The following is a 27,932-nucleotide window of genomic DNA, read 5'->3' on the forward strand; positions in this document are numbered from 1 at the left end:
TTAGAATAAGGCTTTATTTAACGTAACCAAATGTGGAAAAAATGCACTGTATCTCGTTTATTTTCAAGCTGCTGTCACAAGATTGTTCCTCACAAAACATCCATGATTCATCCCCTAGCAAATTGCAATCCACCTCCAACCACCCTTCCAAATTCTCAGAACAAAATTCTTGTCCCTAGAGTTTATCATTTCATTACATTGAGATTTCAGAGGAAAGGGACGGAAACTGACATAACTGAGACCAAGAAAGAATGAAGGAAAGAGCTCAGAGGTGAAAGTATCATGCTGCATTAAATAAAAGCAAGCTAGTTGTAAAAGGAATGGGAAGCAGGCAGATTAAGTCATTTCTGGATAACAAACCTGGTTGGATCTTCATCCCTCATGGCTTGTGCTAAGCAAAGTAGTGTGCACCAACGCAATGTGATATCATGTTCTACAACACTGACGGGTGCTATATTTCCATATGGCCAGTTTCCAGTTTTTTTTTAAATAACCTTACTCATTACACTTTAAAAATTAATTTATTGACTGAAAAATTGCTTTTGGGATTGGGATTTGGGATGTTTCGTCTCTTCTCTTTTTTCTTATTACATTCTCTGCCCAAATAAGAATATTCTCTGCCCAAACTGTGGCCAGGCATGGGTGAGAGGAAAAGACAAATCTCTGTATTTTTTCTTGATGTTATAGAAATCTTCTCTTTTCCCATGAACCTTAGATAAACCTCTCTTTGCTCAATAATACTGAAGTTCTCTCACAAAGCAAAAATCCCTTTAGAGATCGCAAAAGATTGGGCTAATGGGAAGCCAATTAGTTAGTTTGTAAGAATCCTTTTGTATTTCGCCCCAAAAATTAAGCAGCTTTGAGTTTAACCCGATACCAAACATAAAATGCTCACCCCAGAAATAGAAATAATAAAGGAAATTTAGAGAATATTTTAGCATTCATCGCATTATACCATCCTTTGCACTCATGGGAAAAATGTTACAACTTATTTACTGCTATTTCACCTATTATCTCAGGAAATAACCAAACTTTTAGTTGACATAGCGGTGCCATTATGACATCACTAAGATGAAAATTTACTTTTTTTTGTAACGTGAGTGGCACTGAGATATGAGATAAATTACAGAGGATATGATGTCACTGGAATACAGTACAAAAAGATCACTTCAGCACATAGAATTTATTCCGGCGGTAAGTTCAATTCTTCCTCCTAATTGTATGTTTTCTACTTTGTTCCCATCATTACCATATGCATATGTCTAACACGTACCAAATATTAGATTTATGCAGTAAAGTAAAAACTTCAAAATAATGGCAGCAATTCCCACCTCCCTACTTTGAGTGCAGGTATGTGCAGGATGGGGTAAGGGAGTGGGAACAGCAAATATGACCATGAATATCAAAAACATGTCATTAAAGCATTTTAAAACTGGGCAGTGCTAAACAAAAAGAGGCAGGTGGTTTAGTATCAGAGGAGCCCTTATCAGGCCTGTTTGTTTACAATGCAGCAGAAGTAAAACCATCACATTCATAGCTGGAAATGTTTACATTCAACCTAGTCTTTAGGCGACTGGCTCCAGATATAAGAGCAATAACAATTTTAATCATATCACATCTTTAGCACGGGCAAATTTAGAACATTCCCAGATATGGTTCAGGTGAAAAACATCTTAAAAGTGGGAAACAAAAGTTGCTCACAAATGATGGATGCATTGTTCCTTTCATGGTTGCAGCTGCGAGTTAACATTGCCCCACAAGAAACTGAATTTTGGATTTCCCTTATGATAAATCCAGCTTTCACAAATATCTTGTGGGGACATTCCCCCCCAGGATACTGAACTTCGGATATCCCTTATTATATATCCTGCTACAATTGTGCGCAAGTACCAAACATGAAAAAGAGTACCAGAAACATTTTGTGTCACCTCCATATATTCAGTTCCACTGCTTTTTCTACCTTGTGCTTTTATATTCTAAAAAAAGATCATAATAAAGTAAGACAATAAAATTATTTGGATAGCAGTTTAGGTATAATTCATTCAAGTATAACTGAAACTGGTGGAAGAGCAGAAATCATTGGACAAAAACAAAATTAAACACAGATGCCTAGAAATTCTGACAGAGGAGACAGCTGATGCTGGAATCTTGAGCTACATATAAAGTGCTGGATGAACTCAACAGGCCAGACAGTATCTGTGGAGGGGTTGGACAGACAACATTTTAGGTTGGGGTGTCCCAACACAAAATGTTCAATGTCCTTCCCCCTCACTGATGCTTCCTGGTGTGCTTAGGTCCTCCAGCACGTTTTTATGTAATGCAGTACATTATCTACTACATGGTGCATTATTTGGAAAATATTACAAGATATTGGAAATGATCAGAGGCTGCTTGGCATGCAGAGTAACATAAAAAATCTGTGTAAACCTTGTATTAGACATTCCTTATGGTGAAATGGGTTTTGCACATAAGATCAGTAAATAGCTCAATTTCAAATAATGAAGCAAGGCTTAAAAGGTTGAGGACCAACCAGTCTAAATTGTTTGTATCCAGCCAGTCCATGATTGATTTCACCAGGTAGTTTCTTTCAGTTTGCTTTGTTACTGATTGCATCCCATCTATTTATGCCTACCTGTATCTTCATTATTGTATCTTCTTGATCCCTCCCTCATCATGTCCTTGAACAATTCCAATGCAATCTGTTTCCAACCTTTGACTGCCTCAAACGGCTAAACCCTGATGATCTCCCCAAATAACCTATCCTCCATATTATCTTCTCACCTCAACACCTCCATATTTCCACTACCAGCTCCTCCAATTGATGGTTAGGATCCTCTCATCTCAAACCCCACCCCATTTCTTGATCGAAACTATCAATTAACTAGAACAACTCCATCCCCACCCTACACTCAGTTCTATCTCCTATTCTGAACAGCTGATGCAGCAATTTAGTCCTGAATACACATTCTCTGCTTTTTCCCCTACTGCAATGGTTGAATATTGTACAGGAAAGGCCTGTATGATTGTAAGGCTGTTCTTCAGTATTTGTTATTGAGTCTCACACATTATAAAATAGCATATCCTGGGGACAGTCCACAATACTACCACCACCACCACATGCTGCTCATTTGGCATTGTTTTAATCGAATGCAATGTTTTATTGTCCATTGTGTGTACCTTTGATTTAAACCAGGATCTGCAGTTCTTTCCTACACATGAGATCTTCATCAAGTGGTTGCTGGTGCACTCCTGCAGATGGCACATGAGCTACTACACACTGCCTCGTGGCCCATCTACATATTAGCTGTAGGTGAAGGGAAGCTGGAAATCCTCGGAGTTCCTATAAATGTACAAAAGTAACTGATGACATCAGGTGGCACCATACTGTCAGATTTTGCAACCTATACCAACTACATAAAAGAGGCTATTTGAAATCAATGTTGGCTTCAGCAGTCCAACGAGAGCACCTTGTTAAAGGTAGATGCGTCTCCACCCTGTGATACTGAAATAGACTGGGGCATGAGTTACAAAATTGCTAGCTCTTTACAAACTTTCTTAAGTAACATTCATTAGGTTATGAATTTGACATTCATCCTGGCATACTTTCAAAAAACTGGATTCATTCTTTGTGGGGCATAAGACATTAAGCTTTTTTTTAGAATAATGGCTAGCAAGTTCGCTTTTCAGATTGATTACATTTCGAAGAACACATGCCCATGAAGGTGCACATAGCCACTCATGTATTCAATAAATTTAGATAGTTCATGATCAACAAAACTACATTTTGATAAGTTTCCTGGAAACTTATACCACTATACACCACTCAAAGAGCCTTCTATTAATTCATGGTATTTCTAAATGGATCTTGGGCAACCAAGGCTGCAGGAGAAAGTTGATGTTAGGCACATGGCTTATCTTAGTACAAACGTAAAGCAGGGATTTTAAAATAAGATCGGACTAATTGCCTGACAATACTGACTGAGGAGTCAAGATGACTGTGATGCACTTTATACTATACAGTTATACTGACTGGTGGGGTATCATCCATCAAACAGCCACCAGATAATATAATAATATCTAAAATTATGGCATACAGAATGCTGTATGGGGGTGAAATATAGAGAATATTTTCAACGCTGGACCAACCCAAGTTCCTATATGGATATTTGTTGAAGTATCATCTCCTCAACCCACCGATGAAATATTCTACAAAGTTGTCACCACCAGAATAGTGGTAAGTTACTAGATGACAAACATAAGTTTTTTAAAATATAAATGTTAACTTTTATATTTGTTTCTATGCCAAATAATTACGAAGATTAGTGATGGTGGCAGAGCACCTTTTAAAAATGGAACAATTTTATAAATGGAGGAATATTTGAGTGATTCATGCCAGAAGGAATTAGGAACCCAATGTACAATAATGCATTTAAAGCATTACATGAAGATATAGAGTTTTTGCATTTCTAAGTTGTAAATATGTGTCAGTCATTGCCTCTAACTGAATGAAATGGCAGAATAACAAGTACTAATTATTGAGCCTGCAAGCATGTAACACATTAAATGGATCTTTCATCTGCCAAAGCCCTGTGTCTTCCTTGTTGATCCCTAGGAAAAGGCTGAGATCAGGATTTCTCTGGAATGGGTCACACAAAATTCACACATTTCACTATAACTTATGTTTGTTAAAAATGCCAGCATATGAAATAGACAGAGTGGCAAATATTCCCCATTGTGCATGAGTTTTGCATGAATGGCATCATGATTACATTATAACAACACTGATTTGATCCGAAGCTGCCTCGTACACTATTTTTAAAGTACACCCACAATATAATGCCTCTACTTCCTGAGAAGATTATGGAGAGTCGGTTTGTCAAGGAGGACTCTCTCTAACTTCTACAGGTGCACAGTAGAGAGCATGCTGAACGGTTGCATCGTGGCTTGGTTCGGCAACTTGAGTGCCCTGGAGAGGAAAAGACTACAAAAAATAGTAAACACTGCCCAGTCCATCATCGGCTCTGACCTCCCTTCCATCGAGGCGATCTATCACAGTCGCTGCCTCAAAAAGGCTGGCAGTATCATCAAGGACCCACACCATCCTGGCCACACACTCATCTCCCTGCTACCTTCAGGTAGAATGTACAGGAGCCTGAAGACTGCAACAACCAGGTTCAGGAATAGCTACTTCCCCACACCCATCAGGCTATTAACCTTGGCTCGGACAAAACTCAGAACATTAATAGCCCATTATCTTTTATTTGCACTTTATCAGTTTATTTATTCATGTGTGTATATATTTATATAATGGTATATGGACACACTGATCTGTTTTGAAGTCAATGCCTACTATGTTCTGTTGTGCTGAAGCAAAGCAAGAATTTCATTGTCCTATCAGGGACACATGACAATAAAATCTCTTGAATCTTGAATTTAATGATAGAAACAAGGAACTCAAAATGCTGTCTTACAATAAAAGACTGGATAGTCTTCAGTTCCAAAGTGCTGGAATAACTCAGCAGGTTCGGCAGCATCCCTGGAGAACAAAGGATGGGTGACTTTTCGGGTCAGGACCCTTCTTCACACCAAAGATGCTTCACACTGATCCGAAGTCTATCAGTCTGAAGAAGCTACCCAACCTGAAATGTCACCTATCCAGTTTTTCCAGGGATGCTGCCTGAATGTTATCCCAGCATATTTGTTTACAATATAGCAATGCCGGTGTGAAACCAGAGGTTGTAACATTAGTTCTGGACAAACAGCATCTTATATACACAGAATTCTTGCAAATGGGATTCTCTCCAGTCAGGGGAAAGTTCTGTATGGCAACCTTACAATACAAAGTTCCTATCTCTCCACAATTTCATCTAAATTGTTCATGCAGTGCAAAATAGAATTGTCTGAACTCACTAAGCATTTAAGGTTATTCAATGTTATTTTTAAGCCTCTTCAAATTGAAAAATAAAAAAAGACGCAAAATGTTGGGGTAACTCAGCCGGGGTCAGGCAGAATTTCTGGCATATATGGATGGGTGATGTTTCAGGTCAGGACCCTGATTTTCCGACTATTTATTGTGGAGGGAGGAAGAAGCTGGAAGAGGGGGCAGGACAAAGCCTGTCGAGTGATAGGTGGATACAAGGTGAGGGGGGGGGGGGGGGGGGGGGGGGGGGGCGGTTGATAGGCAGATGGTTGGCTAAAGACCAGAGATGAAAAGACAAAAAGTGTGTGATAAGGATAGAAGATGTGTGAATTGTGAAGCCAGAGAAAAGAATATAGCTGGAAGGGGAGAAAAGCGTGTGTGGGTACTGGGAGGAGAGGGAAGAAAAAAAAATAGGGGTTAAGGGAGGGATGGGATGGTTTGTGTTAGTTACCTAAAATTGGAGATTTCAATGTTCATACCATTAAGTTGTGAGCTACATAAGTAGAATATGAGGAGTTGTTCCTCCAGTTTGTGTGTGGCCTCACTGGTGATGGAGGAGGCCCTGGACAGAAAGGTCAGTTCAGGGATTGGAAGTGGAGTTAAGATGGTTAGCAACTGGGAGATTCAGCCGGCTTTGGAGGATTGAGCGCAAGTGAGTGGCAAAATGGTCGGCCAGTCTGCGATTGGTCTTGCTGATGTAAAGGAGGCCACATCAAGAACATTGAATGCAGTAGATGAGGTTAAAGGAGATGCAAGTGAACCTCTGTCTCAACTGGAAGGAATGCTGGAGTCTCTGGATGGATGTGAGAGAGTAGGTGTAGGGACAGGTGTTACATCTCTTGTGATTGCAGAGAGCGGGGGGGGAGGGAGTTTGGATGGGAAAGGATGAATGAACCAAGGAGTTGCGGAGGGAGAGGTCTTTTTTTAAGGTGGAAAGGGAGAAGATGTGACTGATGGTGGTATCGAGTTGAAGGTGGCGGAAATGTCGGAGAATGATGTGTTGGATGCGGAGGGGTGTAAGGAAAGGAAGTAGGGAACACATCGAGGGATCCATCTGTGACCGCAGGAGGGAATTTTTTTTAAAGGTAAAGGGCATCTCAGATGTCCGAGAATGAAAAGTCTCATATTGGGAGCAGATGTCCCATTCTAGGGCAGCCTCACTGTAAAACTTTCTTGAATATCTAATGCAAAATCCATGATGTTGAAGTAAATGATAACTAATGGTTAGTAAATTAGCTGGGTAGACACATTTAGTTTTTGCATGATTTGTAACTTCCTTATGTAAATATTTCATTTTTCAGGTCTTCGTTAATGGTGTCGATATTTTAATATTTGGTGCTCTGCATAATGCGTAAAAGGTTAATTAAAAATGCTTGATGTTGTTTCTAAATATTTTTTAAGTGGTTGCCTCCTTAGGCTACTTGAAGGTGTCACAGCTGCTGGGCAGAAGGCATTGTTGGATCTTCTTGAAAATATGCCTGACAGTTCGAACGGGCAGGGTTCCTCCTCATTACCAGTGTCTAGAAGATCCCCAGCTGTAGTTTTATGAATCCGGAGTTAAATCACCCAACTGATTTTGTGGGTACACTTCACTAATTAATTCCCTTGTTTGAAACTATGTATGTGAGCTTAGTTTTATAAATGTATTTCGATGCTTATCTATATGGACAGTTCAAAATTAAATTTCTCATTTACATGCCAATTTGGAAATCAATGGGAAGCAAAATCCACTACATCGTGGGTGCTCTGGTTTCCTCCTACACTCCAAAGATATACAGGTTTGTAGGTTGATTGACCAGAAAAAATTGTAAATTGTCACTAGTGTGTAGGATAATGCTAATGTACGAGGATCACTGTTCAGCACGGACTCAGCGGGCCAAAGGGACTGTTTTCACGCTGTATCTCCAAATTACACTAAACTATAAAGAAAGCAAATGAACACCTCTACTTCCTTACAAGGGTTAGGAAGTTTGGCATGTCCCCAATGACCCTCACCAATTTCTACAGATGTGCCATAGAAAGCATCTTATTGGGATACATCACCACCTGATTTGGCAACAGCTACATCCAAGACTGCAAGAAATTGCAGAAAATTGTGGACATAGCCGTGACTATCATGCAAACCAACCTCCTTCCATTGACTCGATCCACACTTTGCAACAGCATAGTTAAGGATCAGTCTCACCCCAGTCACTCCCTCTTCTCCCCTCTCCCATCAGGCAGGAGATACAGAAGTTTCAAAATGCATCCCTCCAGATTCAGGAACAGCTTCTTCCCAGCTGCTATCACTGTCGTCTCATCCGCTAAGGGTGCAGTTCTGATCTCCCACCTACCTCATTGGAGACATATGAACTACCTTTAATCAGACTTCAATGTTATATAGTGCACTAAATGGAGTATGTAGCCTTTATCCTTTATCTGTGCACTGTGGACAGCTTAAGTGTATTCAAGTGTAGTCTTTTCGTTGACTGGACAGCATGCAATCTAAAGCTTTTCACTGTACCTCGGTTTACCTAAATTAAAGCAGTATATGTGAAAGACTAAGTAACATCACCCAATACTGGGCCAACTATGATAAATTACAAAGAAAAAATCTGTGATAATGTAGGATAGTGAAATGTATATTGATGCCCAAAGTCGGTCAGGAAGGGACAGAGTATAAAAACATCCAGCCCTACGGTCTCTCACCATTTAGATAAAATCCATTTGATATATTCCCTGACAAATACATAATTTGACATTCATGTACATTACACGTCATTGCCAGGTGTTTACCCATATCTTAACATGTCTATATTCTTTTGTAGCCTCCTTATCTAATCTTTGCAACTTACTTTCCCAGCTATCTTTGTCTCATCAATGAGTTTATCATCACCTGGTAGTTGAGGGTTCTTTTGAAAACCATTCAATAAAGGGACTTTGGAAAAGTTAGTTGTAACGTACATTAAAAAAATTGAAGATTCTGAAGTGACAGAAGTGAACAGTGAACATGATATAATTGATGTTTATATAAAACAAAATTAATTTAGTTCAATCAGAAACTAAGATTTTAAATCTGAGTAAAGGAAATTGCAAAGACATGAGGTATAAATGTGGTCAATCAGGAAACACTAAATGGTAGTGGATGTAGAATATGAGAAACATAAAAACAATAGACAATAGAGCCATTCGGCCTTTCGAGCCAGGACCTTTGTAATCATGGCTGATCATCCACAATCAGTAACCTGTTCCTGCCTTCTCCCCATAACCCTCAACTCCGCTATCTTTAAGAGCTCTATCTAACTCTCTCTTGAAAGCATCCAGAGAATTGGCCTCCACTGCCTTCTGAGGCAGAGAATTCCATAGATTCACTACTCTCGGGGTGAAAACGTTTTTCTTCTCATCACCATTCTAAATGGCCAACCCCTTATTCTTATACTGTTCTGGACTCCCCCAACATTTGGAATATATTTCCTGCCTCTAGCGTGTCTAATCCCTTAATAATCTTATATGTTTCAATAAGATACCCTCTCATCCTTCTAAATTCCAGTTACAAGCCCAGTCGCTCCATTCTCTCAACATATGATAGTCCCGCCATCCCAGGATTTAACCTCGTGAACCTACGCTGCACTCCAATAGCAAGAATGTCCTTCATCAAATTTGGAGACCAAAACTGCACACAATACTCCAGGTGTGGTCTCACCAGGGATCTGTACAACTGCAGAAGGACGTATTTACTCCTATACTCAACTCCTCTTGTTATGAAGGCCAACATGCCATTATCTTTTTTCACTGTCTGCTGTACCTGCATGCTTACTTTCAGTGACTGATGAACAAGGACCCCCCAGATCTCATTGTACTTCCCCTTTTCCCAACTTGACCAGTCAGATAGTAATCTGCCTTCCTGCTTTTGCCACCAAAGTGGATAACCTCACATTTATCCACATTAAACTGTATCTGCCATGCATCTGCCCACTCACCAAACCTGTCCAAGTCACTCTGCATCCTCATAGCATCCTCCTCACAATCCACACTGTCATCTGCAAATTTACTAATTTTACTTTAAATTAAATTAGATTAAATCCCTTCATCTAAATCATTAATGAATATTGTAAATAGCTGCGGTCCCAGCACCAAGCCTAGCGGTACCCCACTAGTCACTGCCTGGCATTCTGAAAGGAACACATTAAATCCTACTCTTTGTTTCCTGTCTGCCAACCAATTTTCTATCCATGTCAGCACTCTACCCCCAATACCATGTGCTCTAATTTTACCCACTAATCTCCTATGTGAGACTTTATCAAAGGCTTTCTGAGAGTCCAGTTGCACTACATACACTGGCTCTCCCCTGTCCATTTTCCTAGTTACATCCTCAAAAAATTTCAGATTAGTCAAGCATGATTTCCCCTTCGTAAATCCATGCTGACCCGGACATATCCTGTTACTGCTATCCAAATGTGCCGCTATTTCATCTTTTATAATTGACTCCAGCATCTTCCCAACCACCGAGGACAGATGATAAAAATCTATATGGACAACAGATGAGGCACATTTGATGTGGATTGCTCACAGAATAAAAACAGAACTTATATAGTGAATATGCAACAGAGAACTTAAATATTTAAGTGTTCATCATCCTGGAATAGACATAGAAATCTCTCAGAAATGGTGGAACTATAGGCTAGATTAAAAGAGCAGTTAAAAAGATTAGTATTAGGAGAAAAACAGCTTTGGAAAAAAACTAATCAATTAAACGCCAATGAGTCCCCCAGAACCTACTGGCCTGCATTCCAAGTTTTTGATTGAGTTGGCTATGAAGATAATCAATATACTGTTTGTCATCTTCCACAATTCTGTAGATTTTAGATTGATTCCAACATATTGGAGAACCTCCATGAATATTGGTTAACAAAGAGAATAATGTAGAGCATATAGGTGTAAATAAACAATCCATTTTCAAATTGATAGGCTGTGGCTATTGGGTGATAGGTATTCCATTTGTTCGTGATCTCTGTCAGTCATTTGGCTGAGGGGATTAAGTGTAATAATATATTTATGTTGATGGTCTAAAGCAAAGTGTCAGTGTGGGTCATGAGGTGGATTCAAAAATATATGGATAATTTTAACTGGACAGGAGAGGATATGGAATAAAATGTGAAAATAATAAATCATTGACTTTGGTAACAAATTAGAACGACAAGCTTTGTTTGAAAAAGTGAGATTGAAAGATGTTGCTGTTTAGAGGTATCTAGGTGTCCTTGTATAGAAATTACAGAAAGTTAATTTGCAGATATAGTTCCTGTACTGTTGGAGTCTTACTACTGGTACACATTGCCCTCTGGACAGCTGCAATGAAGAGGATGAGATGCTTGTCCACCTCTGTAGAATAAGGATTTGTGAAGAGGGTCTGGACAAGGATCCTTGTTAAGGGGTGGCAAAATGGCACAGCTGGTAGAGCTGCTGTCTCACAGCGCTAGGTTCGATCCTAACCTCGGGTGGTGTCTGTGTGGAGTTTGCACGTACTTCCTCTGACCACATGGGGTTTTTTTCTTCGGATTCTCCATTTTCCTCCCACATACCAAAGACATGCAGGTTTATAGGTTAATTGGTTGTAAATTGCCCCAAATATGTGGGGAGTAGATGCGAAAGTGGGATAACATGAGAACGGATGATCAATAGGCGACGTGGACTCGGGGCCAAAGGGCTTGTTTCCATGCCTAAACTAAACTAATTAGGAAGACAAATGAGAGGTTGGCCTGTATTGCAACATGACTTGAATACAAGAATTAAAGATGTATTGTTGAAGTTTTATGGAGGCTCCGGTGAGTCTGTACCTGGAGTACTGTGAAGAAGCTTGGTCTCTCGACTTACAGGAAAATATAGTTGTGATATAGGTACGTTTACGAATGCTCACGTATCCTGGAATACGGAAGGGCACGGAGATTGATCTATGAGAGATTAAACCGAGCTGAAACTTTCTTTCTGAGAGTTTAGAAGAATGAGAGCTGTTCTCGTTCAAATATACAGGATTCTTATACAGTTTAATAATAAAGATGCACGGAAGGTTTTGCCCGGCTGGGAACAATTTCGAAATAAGAGGTTGACAATTCCGGGCAGAGATTAGAGGAAAGTAAATATTAGGAAATGTAACCCAAACTGCTGTGGAGTGTCAGTACATTCAAGGCGGAGATCAATAGAACTTTCGGAAAGTAACGGAATGATGGGACTTGTGGTGAATGCCGAAAAGTAGGTCGAGGTGAAATTTAGTCTGGGTCTTATTAAACGCGGAGCTTGTACAGCGGGTCGAATGGCCTAATACTGCTTCCTTTTGTGTAACAACGCAATTCTTTGTCATGGTAAAACTTGGTTTTGAATTGCCATTTTACCACAAAACCTCGTCAAAACGTTGCTGCAAATAACAAGTATTATTGGCGCTACAACTGCACAATCATTTCATCACAGAGGTGTAAGAGACGTCTACCAGTTCTGTGGCGTAAGCAGATGCACTGTCGTTTTCAGAAAATTGTAAGCCTGTGAATTGTACAACGAGGGGCAACGCGTTTTATTTCTCTCCCCCGCACTGCTTTGGAACCTAAAGCAGGGAGGAATATGTCAAAGAAAAGATTAGAGAAGGGGCACGCATCCTTCGCCCACCCGCCGAACAAGTATATGATAGCTGTCAACTTACAGGACGCGGAAGCTCCGCATAGAGTGAACGCCATCGTTAGAGACAGCAGAGTAAACGTGTTTGGACAACACGTAGACGAGATCAAGACTAAAGATGGGGAAGTTCGGTACAATTTTCATGGGTTTGCGAACGAATTTGAGCTGCCTGATAACGTGGACCCGGATTCTCTCACTCTCAGTGTGGCCGATAATCAAACTATCATAATCGAGGGGGACAAACTCAGTCGCCGAGGAAGTGCCAGGAAACTAAGTGGATCGCAAAGGCCACTTCGGGAATCTCGATCTCAACCCAGAACTTACTCGCAGACCCAACCCTCAAAGGCAAGCAGACCAGAAGATCGATCAGAGAACAAGTCGGGACCAACGTCTTGGAAGACATGGAAAGAGGAAGACCTGCAGGCTCGGAGAACACACCCATATAAGCCGATTCACGAAAACAACTTGCCTCCATGTGAGCCACCAACCATGCAGTGGACGAAATCCAGACCCGTCACGCCTCCAGGTACTCCCTGCTGCCCACTTTGCTGCGGCCCCGTGTAAGGGCTAGAGTGCAAGGTCCGAACAGTCTTTTCCTGCAAATACACTTCTCGGCAAAAAGCGGAAAGACTTAATAAGACAAACTGAAGCACGTTTAATTACAAAAACAGCACAAGATAATCCAAGATTTGGGGACGACGCCTATCTAGCTTCCACAGAGAGTGCTTTACCATCCAAACCCTCTGCACTAATAAGACGGTGCAAAAAATAAGTACATTGTATTTGAGCTGGAAACAGTGACTCCTGGGTTTCCACCTGCTTAATAAAACTGACAATTGCCATTTCTTGTTGAAATTCATTCAAAACCTGTTAAATATTTAAACCATATTTTAAGATAATTATGTTACATATTAGTTCAATCAAACGTTTAATTTGAGGAATGATTATCGAATAAGCATCTATTATTTTCTTCGGACTATAATCGAAGTAAAGCACTAATATACTGCAGCTGATTCCAACACTCTGCTCCCCTCTTGTTAACAATATGATAGAATTTAAGAATATACAACTGATGCACTGTGTGCCAGAGCATATTGGTGTACAATATCTATGTGCAACTTCCTAATCAAAGGCCTAAATTTACATAATTTTAAATTTGGGTTTAAAATGTAAATAGGGCAGGCATATGCAAGAGACAAAATAGTGTGTGTGTACGATAGGTAGGGGGTGATTAAAATGACCTTGAGATTTTTCAAAGTAAATGATCCTCTCTTTATTTGGATATTTTTCAACAATAATTCGTTCATGCTGATCGGAGGATTAGCATATCCTGCAGTTGCCGTGCACACTTAAGCCAAGAAACCTGAGGCAACTTCTACTAAGTAGTCTTACAGTGTTTAGTGTTGATATCAGGGTGGTGTTTTTAATAGTATAGAAAATATTTTAAATAGTATAAAATCTTACTGATTTTTGAATAAAGACAGTGGGTGAATGGTCAGTTCACAAGATGATTAAGTGCATGGCAAAATGTAAATACTGTTTGTTGAATAAATCATAAAATATTTTTAATATATAAATCCTACAAAAGTATCCACTGAAAATAGCTCTCTATTTCCATGGTTTACTGTGTCAGTAATGATTTTCTGGATCGATAGAACAATGATTGATAAAGCATTTAATCAAGATATTTGTGCAAGACAATAATATAGCAGGTCGAGTAAGGGAGCACAAGAATTGTTGGTGTACCAGTCTCTAACAAACAGAATTTTCCGTGGAATATTTGACAAGTTCAATATAACAAAAACAACAGCATTTCCTACTATTTTCCATAGAATGAAAACAGGATGACTGACTATTCCTTACTTTATCTAGGAAACTGCATGTTTCTTAGGTCCAAAATTCAGTGGAACATCTCTTTCTTAAGGTATGGTTAAAGTATGGATTCATCAAATCCCTCTTATGATTTTCAGATTGGCTCCTGTTTATTAACAACTCTAGTTGAAGAAAAGCACATATGATGAATATAATCATTTCATCCAATGCGTATAAATGTAGTTGAAAATAGGGTTGCATGTTGAGGAACATGCTTTCTCCAACCCTGAAAGCATTCATTTTTAAATGCAGTATAATGCAACTGAGATACCAACAGCTGCTCCTTTGTATAAAGGCTGTGCAAATGGAAAAATGACTTTGGAAACAAAAGGAATTGCAAGATGTTGGTTTCCAAAAAAAACAAAGTGCTGGAGTAACTCAGCGAGTCAGAGAGCATCTCCAGAGGGTATGAATGGACAATGTTTTGGCTTGGGTTTGTTCTTCAGCCTGATTATATAGGGGGGGGGGGGGGGGGGGGGGGGGGGGGGGGGGGGGGGGGTGAAAAGTAGAAAAAGTAGAAAAAGTGGTGGGGGTGGAACAAAGCCTGGCAAATGATAGGTGGGTACAGGCGAAGAGTGTAAGATAAAGAGAGAAGAGGAGTGTCATGTGAAGTCAGAGGGAGGGATATACATGGAAGGGGATGATGGAAATAGGAAAGGAATGGTGGCACAGCAGGAGAAATGGGGTGTGCACCAGAGTGGGGCACAGGGAACGGGATGGGGGGGGGGGGGGGGGGGGGGGGGAGGTGTTAGGTGTTATCAACAATTGGAGAATTCAATGTTCATTAGGCTGTAAACTATCCAAGCAGTTATGAGGTATTGTTCCTCCAGTTTGCATGTGACCTCACTCTGCCAATGAAGGCGTCCCTGGATAGAAAGGTTTGTATGTGAATGGGTAAGGAATTAAAATACTGAGCAATCAGGAGATCCAGCAGGCCTTGGCAGAGGGAGCACAAGTGTTCAGCATGACAGCCACCGAGTTTATGTTTGGTTTCGCCAATGTAAAGGAGGCCACAACAGGAGCAGTGAATGCAATGCATGAGTTCAGCGGCGGTGCACGTGAAACTCAATTTCACCTGGAAGGATTGTTGGGGTCCCTGAATGGATTTAAGGAAGGAGGTGGGACAGGTGTTACACCTCCTGTGGTTACAGCAGAAAACACATGGGGGGGGGGGGGGGGGGGGGGGTTAGGTGGGAAGGGGTGAGGCACCCAAGGGGTTACATAGGGCAGGGTATCTATGGAAAGTGGCGAAGATGGGATAATGTTACTGGTGGTGGGGTCATGTTGAAGGTAGCAGAAATGTCTGTGAAAGAAGTGTTGGGTGAGAAGGCTGGTGGAATTATAGGTAAGGACCAGGACTATACATGTTTTTTTTTAGATACATTTATTGTTTTTATTTTTATATTAATAGTTTTGAGCAGGAGATAAGTTTATTGATCCACTCCATGTATACAAATTATTTATTTGTTGCATTTCCAATCATCCTTAATCTTGTGTTGACAAAGGCCTGTGTAGTTCCATCTTGCAATTCATTAAGGTCTCTTATTCTTCTGTTTCTTCAAATGCTTAACACATTTGAAGTAAAAATATCCTTCCTTTCCTGCCTTTCATTTGTAAAGGTGAATCATTCGTTTTAAGTTGTGTACATGAGAGAAAGGTATCGCTGGTTCTAATTTATCAAAAGTTTCATGATTTAAAAATGTTAAATCACGAAACTTAGTGCAACACACAAAACTTCCTGGTGGAATGGGAACTTGCAGAATATTGGTATGGGATAATAACACAGTGTAACATAATAGCACAATACATACAGACAAGAGAAATAAGCAAAAAGATGACAGATGAAATGCTGAGAACTGTGAAAGGATTCACTCGGCAGTAAAAACAATCCGAGCAAAGATGCACCAAATGGCTCAGTTTCAAAAGTGAGGTTGTACATGTCTGCAAGAAGGTTAGTTTGCTGCAGAAACAGGGACTAAGCAGAGAACAGAGGGACTTTCTGTTCTCAGTAAAATTCTCAACCGGGTCATCCTCAACCGTCTTCGGGAAGCTGTAGACAAGAGGCTACGGGACCAGCAAGCAGGATTCAGGAAGGATCGCTCATGCACAAACCACATAGCAACACTACGCATCATCATTGAGCAGTCTATTGAATGGAACACTTCCCTGTACATCAACTTCATCGACTTTGAGAAAGCGTTTGACAGCTTAGATAGGACAACACTATCGCGCCTAATAGACCACTATGGAATTCCCACCAAGATCATAAACTTAATCAAGAACTCGTATGATGGAACCTCATGCAAAGTTATGCATGCAGGCCCGTTCTCTCAGAGCTTTAGTGTCAGGACGGGCGTTAAGCAGGGGTGTCTATTGTCACCATTCCTGTTCCTCCTGGCAATTGACTGGATCATGATGGAAATAACTGAAGGGAAAATAAATGGAATTCAGTGGACAATGTGGGAGCAGCTAGATGATCTTGACTTTGCAGATGACATGGGTCTCCTTTCACACACACAGATACAAATGCAGAAGACGGACAGACTCTCACAAGCTGCAACAAAACTTAGTCTTACACCCAATACAGCAAAGACACAGGTGATGAGGATCCACTCCAAAACCAGCAACCCTATCCTTATGCACAGCACTGCTCTGGAGGAGGTAGAAACATTCACATACCTAGGCAGTGTTGTGGACATCACCAGGGGGGCAGAAGCAGACATAAGAAGTAGAATCAATAAGGCTAGGGTGGTGTTTAACATGCTCAGGAAGATCTGGAGCTCAAAACACATCCCAATCAACACCAAAATATGCATCTTTAACTCAAATGTAAAACAGATGAAGCCCATACTTTGAGCTATGGTTTTCGACACTAAGGTCTCTCTCTCTCCATCAATGTTATTAAGGGGATGCTGTTGAGGGTCCTGTCATTTCCCCTTACATTTAATCTTCCACAGTGCAACCTCATACTTTCCTGGATTAAACTCCATCTGCCATATCTCCACCTATATATGTGTTATAGACCATCACTGCTATAGACCATCACTGGTTACAGGCCTGCAGATACAAATGACACCCTTCCATCACTATCCCCTGCATTTCTCTATAATCTAAACAACAAAATCACCATGGATCCCAAGCATCTTAATCTTCTGGATCAATGAGGGACCTTATCGAATTCCTTACCAAAGACTATGAAGACATGGTCTGAAGTGGGGTCTCGACCCAAAACATCACCCATTCCTTCTCTCCAGAGATGATGCCTGTCCCACTGAGTTACTCCAGCATTTTGTGCCTCTCTACCATGTAGACAACATCCAATACCCTACTCTCATCAATCACCTGCGTCACCTCCTCCTTTTGCACAGTCTTTATCCTCTCATGTTCTTGTATCATTTATGTACAATTTATGTTTGCGTTTTGTCTGAGTTTATGTGCCTGTGACGCTGCTTTAAACAAGATTTTCACTTTACATGTACCTCACTTCACTTGTGCATATGACAATCAAATCAACTTGACAGTTCAGGGAAGTTCCACGCTTAAAAATAAAAATATACAATTCTGGGTTTTATATGTGGAGGCGAAGGTAAAAGTAACTAAAGCAAATAAGTGAATATTAAAGATTAATTGAACACGATAGAAAATGAGGTAAAAAAAATTATTATAAAAGGGAAAAATATATTTCAGAATCTAAATAGATAGATAGATAGAATAGGTGAAACTAAGAAAAACAGCTATATAGGGGAAACAAAGAAATAAGGGGTGATCACCCTGATGGGATTGTACTAAAGGCTCGTCAAAAATTGTGGTTATTAATTTAACAAAACTAAATAAGTCCAAAAGCTACTTCTGAAGAAATATCTTTGCTGAAAGAATAGTAAGAACAAATAATTCACTTTTACAGGGAGCAACCTGCAGAATCAATATAAATACATTTAAGACGTTGGATAAACATGAGGATATATGTGGAAAGAGTGTTATGCTGAAGAAATTAAATGAGCAAAATTGGGAAAGTCATTAAAGGATTGAATGGACCAAATTGACAGTTTGGTTACCATGTATTCTGTGTATAATAGTGTTCAAAATTATAAGGAGTGGCCAACTTGATATAGCAGCTGACAAGAAAGTGAAGGGTCATTTGGGGCGGCACGTGGCGCAGTAGAATTGCTGCCTTGTTGCACCAGAGACCCGACCCTGACTGTGCAGAGTTTGTACATTCTCCCCGTGACCACGTGGGTTTTCCCCAGGTGCTCTGGTTTCATCCCACATTCCAAAGACGTACAGATTTGTAGGTGAACTGGCTTCGGTAAAAATTGTAAATTGTAGATTAATTGGCTTTGGTAAAAACTGTAAATTGTTCCTTGTGTGTAGTGTAGTAACGGGGATCCCTGGTCGGGGCGGACCCGGTGAGCCGAAGGGCATCTTTCCACATTGTATCTCTGTATCTGTGTTTCTGTAATAATTAAAGGGTACAATTTAAGGATAATCGGGAAAAGAACCAAAGGGTACATACCTGAAAGTAAATGTTTAGTCATTTGATAGTACCTCTTTATCAGTGGTACTTATATAAACTTTTTCTGGACACATGGTTTAGCAGAACTTTATTTAACTTTATTTTCCTGAAGTGAATGCTGACTATAATACGTGACAATCAAATGATTGTCTGGTCAGGATTCTTAAAAATGCTTGTGATATATCAGTCCATGGTATATTTAATGATCTTTTGTGAATTTCCAATATCGATCTTAAAGAAATATGATCTAAACGTATTGTACATGGATCCTTGCTGACTTCAGAGATGCACACTGGACTTCAGAAGCATTTCCAAGATTATTCTTGAGTAAGATTAAACAGTTTTCATACACATATGTTAACTGTCATTTACATGTTTTCCCATTTGTAAAGTTGCAGCAAGTAAGAATTTAATAGTGCCAGTGCATATCTGGTGAATATGACAAATAAAGACTCGATTTGATTTCCCCCATATGGCAATGAAAAAAGAAACAGTATCTTCATACCATGCCTTGATCAAAGCCCATGTTTTTCAGGACCTGAACGTTAAAAAAAAACCTACCGATGGAAGGAACAGAATATTTGACAAATCATTTTCTGTGTCAAAGATTCCTGAATTAGAATGCATTTGCTCATTCTAGTCCTCAAAAGCAAACTGATTTATTGCATGAAATAGTAGAGTATAGAATTAATTAACATATCATTAATAAGCAATAGAACATTTCAAACTGTATTGTGTATGGATCTTCTCATTGCTCCTCCGGAAGTCAGACATCCAGCTGAGTTACTCCAGCATTTTGTGTCTATCTTCTATTAAATGTTAAATTCCGTTTATACTCAATGTAAATATGATATCATTTTTGCATTTGATTTAGACATAGATTTGATCAAAATGCTTTGTGGATATGTTCTATATCAAAACTCTTTTGTTTATTTCAATATTCTTTTGATGTCGTCTTCTAAGGCGATAATAGCAATCTCCAATCAAATATTAAAAGTAGTTCCATGGAGTATTATTTGTGATATCATATCATACCCATCTTCCCAATTCATTTTAATTATAAAGAGGATTTAGCATATTTTCAAACCACTAACTGAGCTAAGAAATTTTATTTCTAAATGGCAAATTTATTAATGACACATTGTTGTTACTTTCAAGCTGTTCTCTGCGACTTAGAATATTATGACAAAGTCATTATAATATTTGTCCATATTTTGTAGAACACTGTTGTGTACATTCCCACAAATGTACACAGCATAAAATGCTCTGATTATAAAGCAAGGGCATGTTGTACTTAAGTTATGGCTTATCAATTTCCAGGATGTTCCAAAGCCATTACGGGGGGTGGGGGGGATTACCATTGGCAAATGGCCAATGTGCACCATTGACTCCAAACAGCAAATTGAATCAATATGCTAGATGAGCGGGGTGGACAGTTGACAAGGGAACTAAGGCTTCCACTATGAATACTGCTATGATACTGTCCTAATTATCCACATAGCAACAGTACTTGGCACTAAAGGTAATTGTTGGTCCACATTAAGGTGCTCAGTCCTTGGGTACACAACTTTCTGAATCAGAGATTAGCACACTATTGATATTTATATAAGAACCAAACCAATATGTGTGAGGATTGCCCCATTTTCTATAATAATTAGATTTCTTAACAACAGGTGATGATGTGCAGTGGTCGTAATTCAGCGGTTTAAGAGTGACCCTTTACTTAATTCTTCACTGCCAGGAATTCCAAAGAGGGTCTTTCATTTTATAACTGAATTCCAAACTTGACTCGCTGGGGCGACTGTTGGTTGGTCCTCACGCCCAGCAGAACATAATTTTCTACTTTCCTTTTCCCATTTTACAACGATGTAGAATTTATTGTTGTTCTTTATATTAACATAAGTTGTTTTAACATATTTATAAAGTCAAGGGAATGTTTTCCCCATAGTTTCATGTGAGCAGTTTTACCTTGATGGTCAGCGCAATATGATTTCTCCGCAAATAACTGTGTATTAAAAATTGTGCATAGCCATTTTCATCATAGAGGTGGATAAACGCTTGTAAATCGTTTGCGTAAACAAATGTACTGCCAGTTTCAGAAAGTTACAAGCCTGTGAATTATGCAACGTTGGTCAGCGGAGGATGGCGAGGCGTGTAAGCGGTCCGCTGAATTAACCAAAGGCCCGGAACAGTCAAAACGTCTGCAAGGGGGAGCCGGGAACTCTGGCAAGGATGAGGCTCCACCGCAGTTTATCGTCTGTATCAATCTGGGCGACGTTCCTCCGGAGAACGTGAACGCGACCATCACCGGGCGGACTGTAAATATCACTGGAGAGCGGACGGAAATGATCGAAGAATATGACGGAATGATCAGAAAAAACTACCAAGGCTTTTCCAACACGTTTAACATCCCCCCAGAGGTGGACATAACTACGCTGAACTTAACCATTTGTGAAAAGCACACGTTATTGGTTGAGGCCGATTATTTCGACAACGTTGTTGGCCTGGAGGAGTACACAGGAGGCCCCAGGCAAAGCCGATTGAAATCCTTGGATAAATTGACCACCCAAGTAACATCAGCTCTGGATTTGGTCGCTTCGTCAGAACAAAGTGGGGACTCTTTGTACCAGACAGCCTTGCAATATCAGCCGTCTAAACAGTCTTTTCTTCCCAGTGGAGATCCTAGCAGAAGGAGCTCAGCTGCCACCAGAGCCTCGCTTAAAGAGAAGAGACGCCCAGTTCCCGACTTAGTTGCATGTAAAAAACCCGTGAGTCAAGAAGAAGGGAGGAGAGGCTCAGTACCCCACACAACTGGAAGCAGAAGACCCTCTTTAGGTCGTGATATTCGCGAAGAAGGGACGAGAAGCCCATTACCTCAAGCAATTGGAAGCAGAAGAACCTCTATAAGTCGTGACGGGAAAAGAGGCCCAATTGGAAGCAGAAGACCCTCAAAGAATTTAGAGCAATGTCAACGTGTGCAGGAGGAAGAAAATAAAATACCCACCACGAGTACAGATGGTGAACAGATAGGTTCGACGTTTGATCAAGATCAATGCAGAAGATCCTCAGTGGGATCAACAAAACGAAACGCTGTGCATGAGGAAGGGAAGCGAGGCTCATTAACTGAACAGGAACAGAGAAAACCTGCATGTCATGAAAAACCCCATGACAAAGGGAAGAGATGCTCCCACCACGATGGAAGCAGATCAGCTATGAGTCCAGAAAGAAGTCATTCGGTGCACAGTAAAAGAAAGGACTCAAAACATGTGCCAGTAAAAAGGCATAATAGACCCCGGACACCATCCACAGATAAATCCTCTAACTCAATTGAGACTTCTCTGAACTCCAGTGGCAGTACAATCTCAAATACAAGCAAAACCTCTTGGAACTCCGATGAAGGTGGAAGCGCAGGATCCATCCCAACATCCATGCGATCCCGACCATCCATCACTGATACAAGTGGGGTTACCCCAAAATCCACAAGGGATTCAGTTTCTAGTCAACAGAATTCAACAGATCCAAGATATGCAAATCAGATTTCAGCTGCCGCATCATCGACCCGCAGCAAAAACGCTCAGAAATCAAAAGCAGCTAAAAAAGAAAAGACATTAGCTTTTGATAGTTTTCCATTCTGCTGTTGCCCCCAGTCATTCTGAATCTCTGAAACTTAGTCAGTCGCCAGCAGAAATATCCAAAGAATCATGTCTGTAATATAGTTCTGACACTGGAAGACACTGAGAGCTGCAGAGTCCAGAGCAAAATGAAACTCGTCTAAAAAAGAAGCTATTTAGTTTCTTAAACTTATGGAATAGTTAGTCAAAGCAGAAGATCTAGCTTTACATCCATGTGGAATTAGAGGTCTCTAAAATGTAACTCTTTAATAAAATTCTGAATTAATCTTTGGTGCATTCCCCAATCATATTCCTTGTATTATCTTTTAGAAGATACGTAATATCAACATATTTTAAACAAACTGCTTGACCGACCTAAATGGGCAAAGGTTATTCAACTGATGTAATTTCACATTTTTAAAGGACCTTTGATAATGTGGCCAATTATAAATTCATGAATAAGATTAGCGAATGAGAGGAAAGAGCACAAAGTGCAGAAAGGGTTGATAACTGGCTATCAGCGAGAAATCAGAGAGTAGGTGGGGTAGTGGTGTACCACAAGGGTTAGTAGCAATGCTATTCAAACTTTAGACTCTGAAAAGGCACAATTTCTAAATTTAGTTACAATATTAACGGGGCATGGGCAAGGATGGGGTTGTCAATATTCAGAAGGATTATAACAAGTTACAGAAGCATATACAGCACCTTTGATTCTTCCTTGACTCAACTATTCTCTCAACTAACACTCTCTGCCCAGCAGAAATTATCCTCAGCCTCAACAACTTCTTCTTTGACTCTTCTCAATTTCTTTAACTTGAGGTGTAGCCATGGCCATTCGCTGGACCTCAGTCATGCTTGTGCTTTTGATGGCTAAGCTGAACAGTCCTTGTTCCAATCATACACTGGCACCATCCTCCAACTCTTTCTCCACTACATCGATGGCTGCATTGGGGTTGCCTCATGCACCCATGTAGAACGTTGATTTCATTAACTGTACCACTAAATTTTACCCTGCCCTTAAATTCACCTGGACTATCTCTGATACCTCCGTCCCCTTTCTTGATTTCTATCTTCATCACAGGGGCTATTGACTGACATCTACGACAAATCTACCAACTCCCACAGTTATTTGGACTACACTTCCTCCCACCCTGCCTCCAGCAAAGATGTTATCCCCTAATCTCAATTTCTCCGTTTCCACGGCATCTGCTCCCAAAATGAGCACTTCCATCTAGGACATCTGAGATGTCCACATTCTTTCGTAAACATGGTTTCCCCCCCCTGCTGTCATAGATTCATTCCTCACCCATGCCTCCTCTGTGCCTTATAGTTCTGTTCTCACTGCAGAGAGCCAGGCCACGTGCAAACTGGGGGAACGACACCTCAGATACCACTTGGGTAGCTTACAACTCAACAGTATAAATATTGAATGATCCAATAATAGGTAACCTCTAACAAATCCCCCCTTTTCCACCACACTCACCTTCCCACCACCTCCCCTGTGCCCAACCCGACAGACCTATTTCTTCACACCCTCCACACCCACGCCCAGTCATACAGCATGGAAACAGGCCCTTCAACCCAGTTTGTTGACGCCAACCAACATGCCCCATCATCACCAGTCCCATCTGCTAGCGTTTGACCCATAACCCTCTAAACACATCTTATCCATGAACCTGTCCAATTGTCTCTTAAATGTTATCATCGCACCTGCCTCAACTACAGTATCTCCTTTGGCAGCACATTCCAGATGTCTTATACAACAGTAACATGACCTCCCAACTCCTATACTCAGTACTCTGATTGATGAAGGACAATGTGCTGAAAGCCTTTGTGTCCACCCTATCTACCTGTGATACCACTTTCATGGAACTATACCTGCATTCTTAGCTCCCTCTGCTCTATAACACTCTCCAGAGCCCTACTATTCACTGTGTGGGTCCTGCCCATGTTAGAATTCCCAAAATGCAACATCTTTCTCTGCATTAAATTCTATCAACTATTTCCTCAGCCCACCATCGCAACCGATCAAGATCCTGTTGCAATTTTTGACAATCATCTTCAATATCTTAAATACCCCCCACTTTACTGTCATATGCAAACTTGCTAATCTTGCCTTGCATATTCTCATCCAAATCATAGAAGTAGATGTCAAACAGCAATGGGCCCAACACCGAATCCTGAAGCACACCAATAGTCACAGTCCGAAAAGCAACCTTCAACCATCCATGAAGCAAATTTTCTATTCCTTCGGCCGTCTCTCCTTGGATCCCATGCGATCTAACGTTCCAGAGCACCCTGCCATGTACAACTTTGTCAAAAGCCTTGCTGAATTCCATATAATCAACGTCTACAGCTCTGCATTCATCAACATTTTTCGTCACATCCTCAAAAAAACTCAGATTCATGAGATACAATCTCCCAAGTACAAAAAAACCCTGCTGACTATCCCTAATCGGCCCTTATCCATTTAAATGCAGAGATATCTTATCCCTCAGAATACGCCCTAGTAACTTTCTGACCACAGATGTTGGGCTCATTAGCCTGCATTTCCCAAGCAGCCCTTGGGAATAGAGGCACAACATTTGCCACCTTCCAGAATTCCGGCACCTCACCCATATTTAATGATGACTCTTAGATCTCAGCCAGGGCACTTACAATTTTCTCTCCTGCTTCCCACACTGCCCTCGGATATATCTGATCAAGTCCGGGAGATTTTACCTTCATACACATCAGGACCTTCAGCACCTCCACAACCATAAAAGTGACTGCCTTTAAGCCACTTTCATTGACCGCCCCAAGTTCCTCATGTCTTTCTTCATGTTCAAAACAGAGGAAAAATACACTTGAGGACCTTACCCATCTCCTGTGGCTCCACACACAGTAAACTACTTTGATTCCTGAATGGTCCCTTTTTCTATCTGGTTACCCTTTTCCCCTTTTATTTACATCAAATCTCTTGGGATTATCCTTAACATTATCTGCCCGAGCTATCTCCTGTTCCACTTTACCCTCCTGATCTTTTTTTTTAATCTTGTTTCCCAATTCCCAAAACTCCTCCAGGGATATGCTTGATCCCAGCTGCCTATAGCTGCCCATGCCTCCTCCTTACTCTTGACCAGAGCTTCAATTTCTCTCGTCATCCAAGTTTCCGTATGCCCACCTGCTTTGCCCTTCACTCTAACAGGAACATACATGTTCTGGACTTCAGCTCACTTTTAAAATCATCTCACTTTGCTGACATTCTTTTTCCTTCAAACAAACTGCTCCAATCAACTAGAGCGAGTTCATGTCGAATACCCACAGTTAGTCTTGTCCCAATTTAGGATTTTACCATGCGAGCCCACCCTGTCTCAATCCATAACTATCTTAAACTTAATGGAACAGTGGTTGCTGGTCGCAAAAGGATCATCCACAAACACTTCTTCCACTTACCCCTTTCAATTTCCCAAGACTGGATCAAGTGTTGCCCTCTCCCATGTAGGGCCCCTCTACATTTTGCCGGAGGAAATGTTGCTGAACGCATTTGACAAATTCTGCCCCATCTAAACCTTATTCACTATGACATTCCAAGACAATGTTGAGAAAGTTAAAATCCCCTTCTGCAACAACCTTATAAATCTTGCAGCTGCCTGCAATCTCCTAGCAAATTTGCTCTTCTAATCCCCGTTGATTATTTGGGGGCCTGCAGTACACTCCCAATGAGGTGGTCATCCTTTTCTTGTTTCTCAGTACCTCCACATGGGCGGACTCTCTGGATCAATACAAAAACACTGCCTCTTTTACCCCCTCCTTTGACTTTCCTGAAATACCAGTAGCTGGGAATGTTGCCCTGCCAGTCCTGTCCCTCTTTTAACCAGGTTTCTGTAATAGCTACAATATCCCAGTTGCACGTTCCTATCCATTCCCTGAATTTATCTATCTTATCTGTCAGGCCTCTTGCAATAAAATAAGTGTAATTCAAAGCAACACTCCTCCTTTGCTCCCTGCCTTTCTCCTGCCTATAGGGTCCACTAACCTTTCTCTCATCACCATACGGATTTCCATCCTCTCACCTGCCTTGGTCCTCTGCATTGGATCACCACCCTCCTGCCAATCAAGTTTAAATCCACCCATGTAGCACTAGTGAACCTGCCTGCCAGGATATTGGTTCTCCTCCAGTTTAGATGTAACCTATCCTTTCTGCACCAGAAGTGATCCCATGGTCCAGAAATCTGAATCCTTGCCCCTTGCACCAACTCAGCCACACATTCATCTCCCCCATCTTCCTGTTCCAAAGACGTGCAGGTTTGTAGGTTAATTGGCTTGGTAAATGTAGAAAAAAATTGGCCCTAGTGGGTGTTGGATCGTGTTAATGTGCGGGGATCGCTGGTCGGCGCGGACCCGGTGGTGGACAAAGGGCCTGTTTCCATCCCGTATCTCTAAACTAAACTAATCTACCTCACTAGCAGGTGGCACTGAAAGCAATCCAGAAATGAGTACCCTGGAGGTCATGCATTTTAGCCTTTAACTTAATTCCCTGTACTCCTATTGCAAAACCTCATTCCATTTCCTACCTTGGTCATTTGTGCTAACATGCACAACAAAGTCCGGCTGCTCCCCCTCTCCCCTGAGCAGCAGCTCCGAGACATCCTGAATCCTGGCACCAGGGAGACAGCACACCATCCTGGAGTCTTGAATGCTGCCACAGAATCCCCTGTCCGCATCCCTAACTAAAGGGTAGCCTACAACTAAGCCTCTGCCTGGTGTCACACTTATGTGCTGAACCTCAGTGTCAAGGTTGGTATCACAGCCCAGTCTGCAGCTCAATCTTGATGTGTCATCCCCCTGACAGCACCCAGAAGGGTGTACCATTTTAGAAGGGGGATGGCCACTGGGGTCACCTACACTGCACGTCGAATTCCCTTTCTCGTGGTCACCCATCTTCCCTTTTTCTGGATCTTTGGCATGATCCATTTCAGCCGGTCTCCTCTCCATTCTGAAATCCATCCTCTGCACTTTTGGAGACAGAGCCTTCTCCAGGGCAGCTCCCAGGCTCTGGAACTCCCTCCCACAATTGATCTGAACTTCTGAGTCCCTCACCATCTTCCAAGTCACCTCAAGACCCATCTCTTCACCTCTGCATACCCTTAGTCCCATGTCCCCCTCCCCTTTGCATCTCTGTCTTACTGCTCTATTGTGTTTTGTTCTTGACTCACCATGTAAAGCGACTTTGAGTCCTTGAAAAGCGCTATACAAATAAAATGTATTATTATTATTATTATTATTATTATGACACCCTCGCTACACGTCCTGTCCAAGAAACTCTCATTTTCCTGGATAGTCCTGAGGTCATCCAGCTGCTGCTCCATTTCCCTAATGTCAAGGAGCTTTA

The 27,932-nt window shown here is 41.0% G+C and overlaps 1 protein-coding gene across 1 annotated transcript; it reads left to right on the plus strand.

Moving 5' to 3' along the window:
• LOC129707386 (uncharacterized) lies at nt 1–27,932 on the plus strand. The gene is made up of 3 exons (XM_055652377.1): nt 1–1,194; nt 4,097–4,234; nt 21,041–27,932. Exon 3 carries the CDS (start codon nt 21,068–21,070, stop codon nt 22,601–22,603), a length of 1,536 nt encoding a protein of 511 aa, XP_055508352.1. The 5' UTR covers nt 1–1,194; nt 4,097–4,234; nt 21,041–21,067; the 3' UTR covers nt 22,604–27,932.

Source organism: Leucoraja erinacea, chromosome 21, assembly GCF_028641065.1.
Source record: "Leucoraja erinacea ecotype New England chromosome 21, Leri_hhj_1, whole genome shotgun sequence".
NCBI classification, from domain to species: domain Eukaryota; kingdom Metazoa; phylum Chordata; class Chondrichthyes; order Rajiformes; family Rajidae; genus Leucoraja; species Leucoraja erinaceus.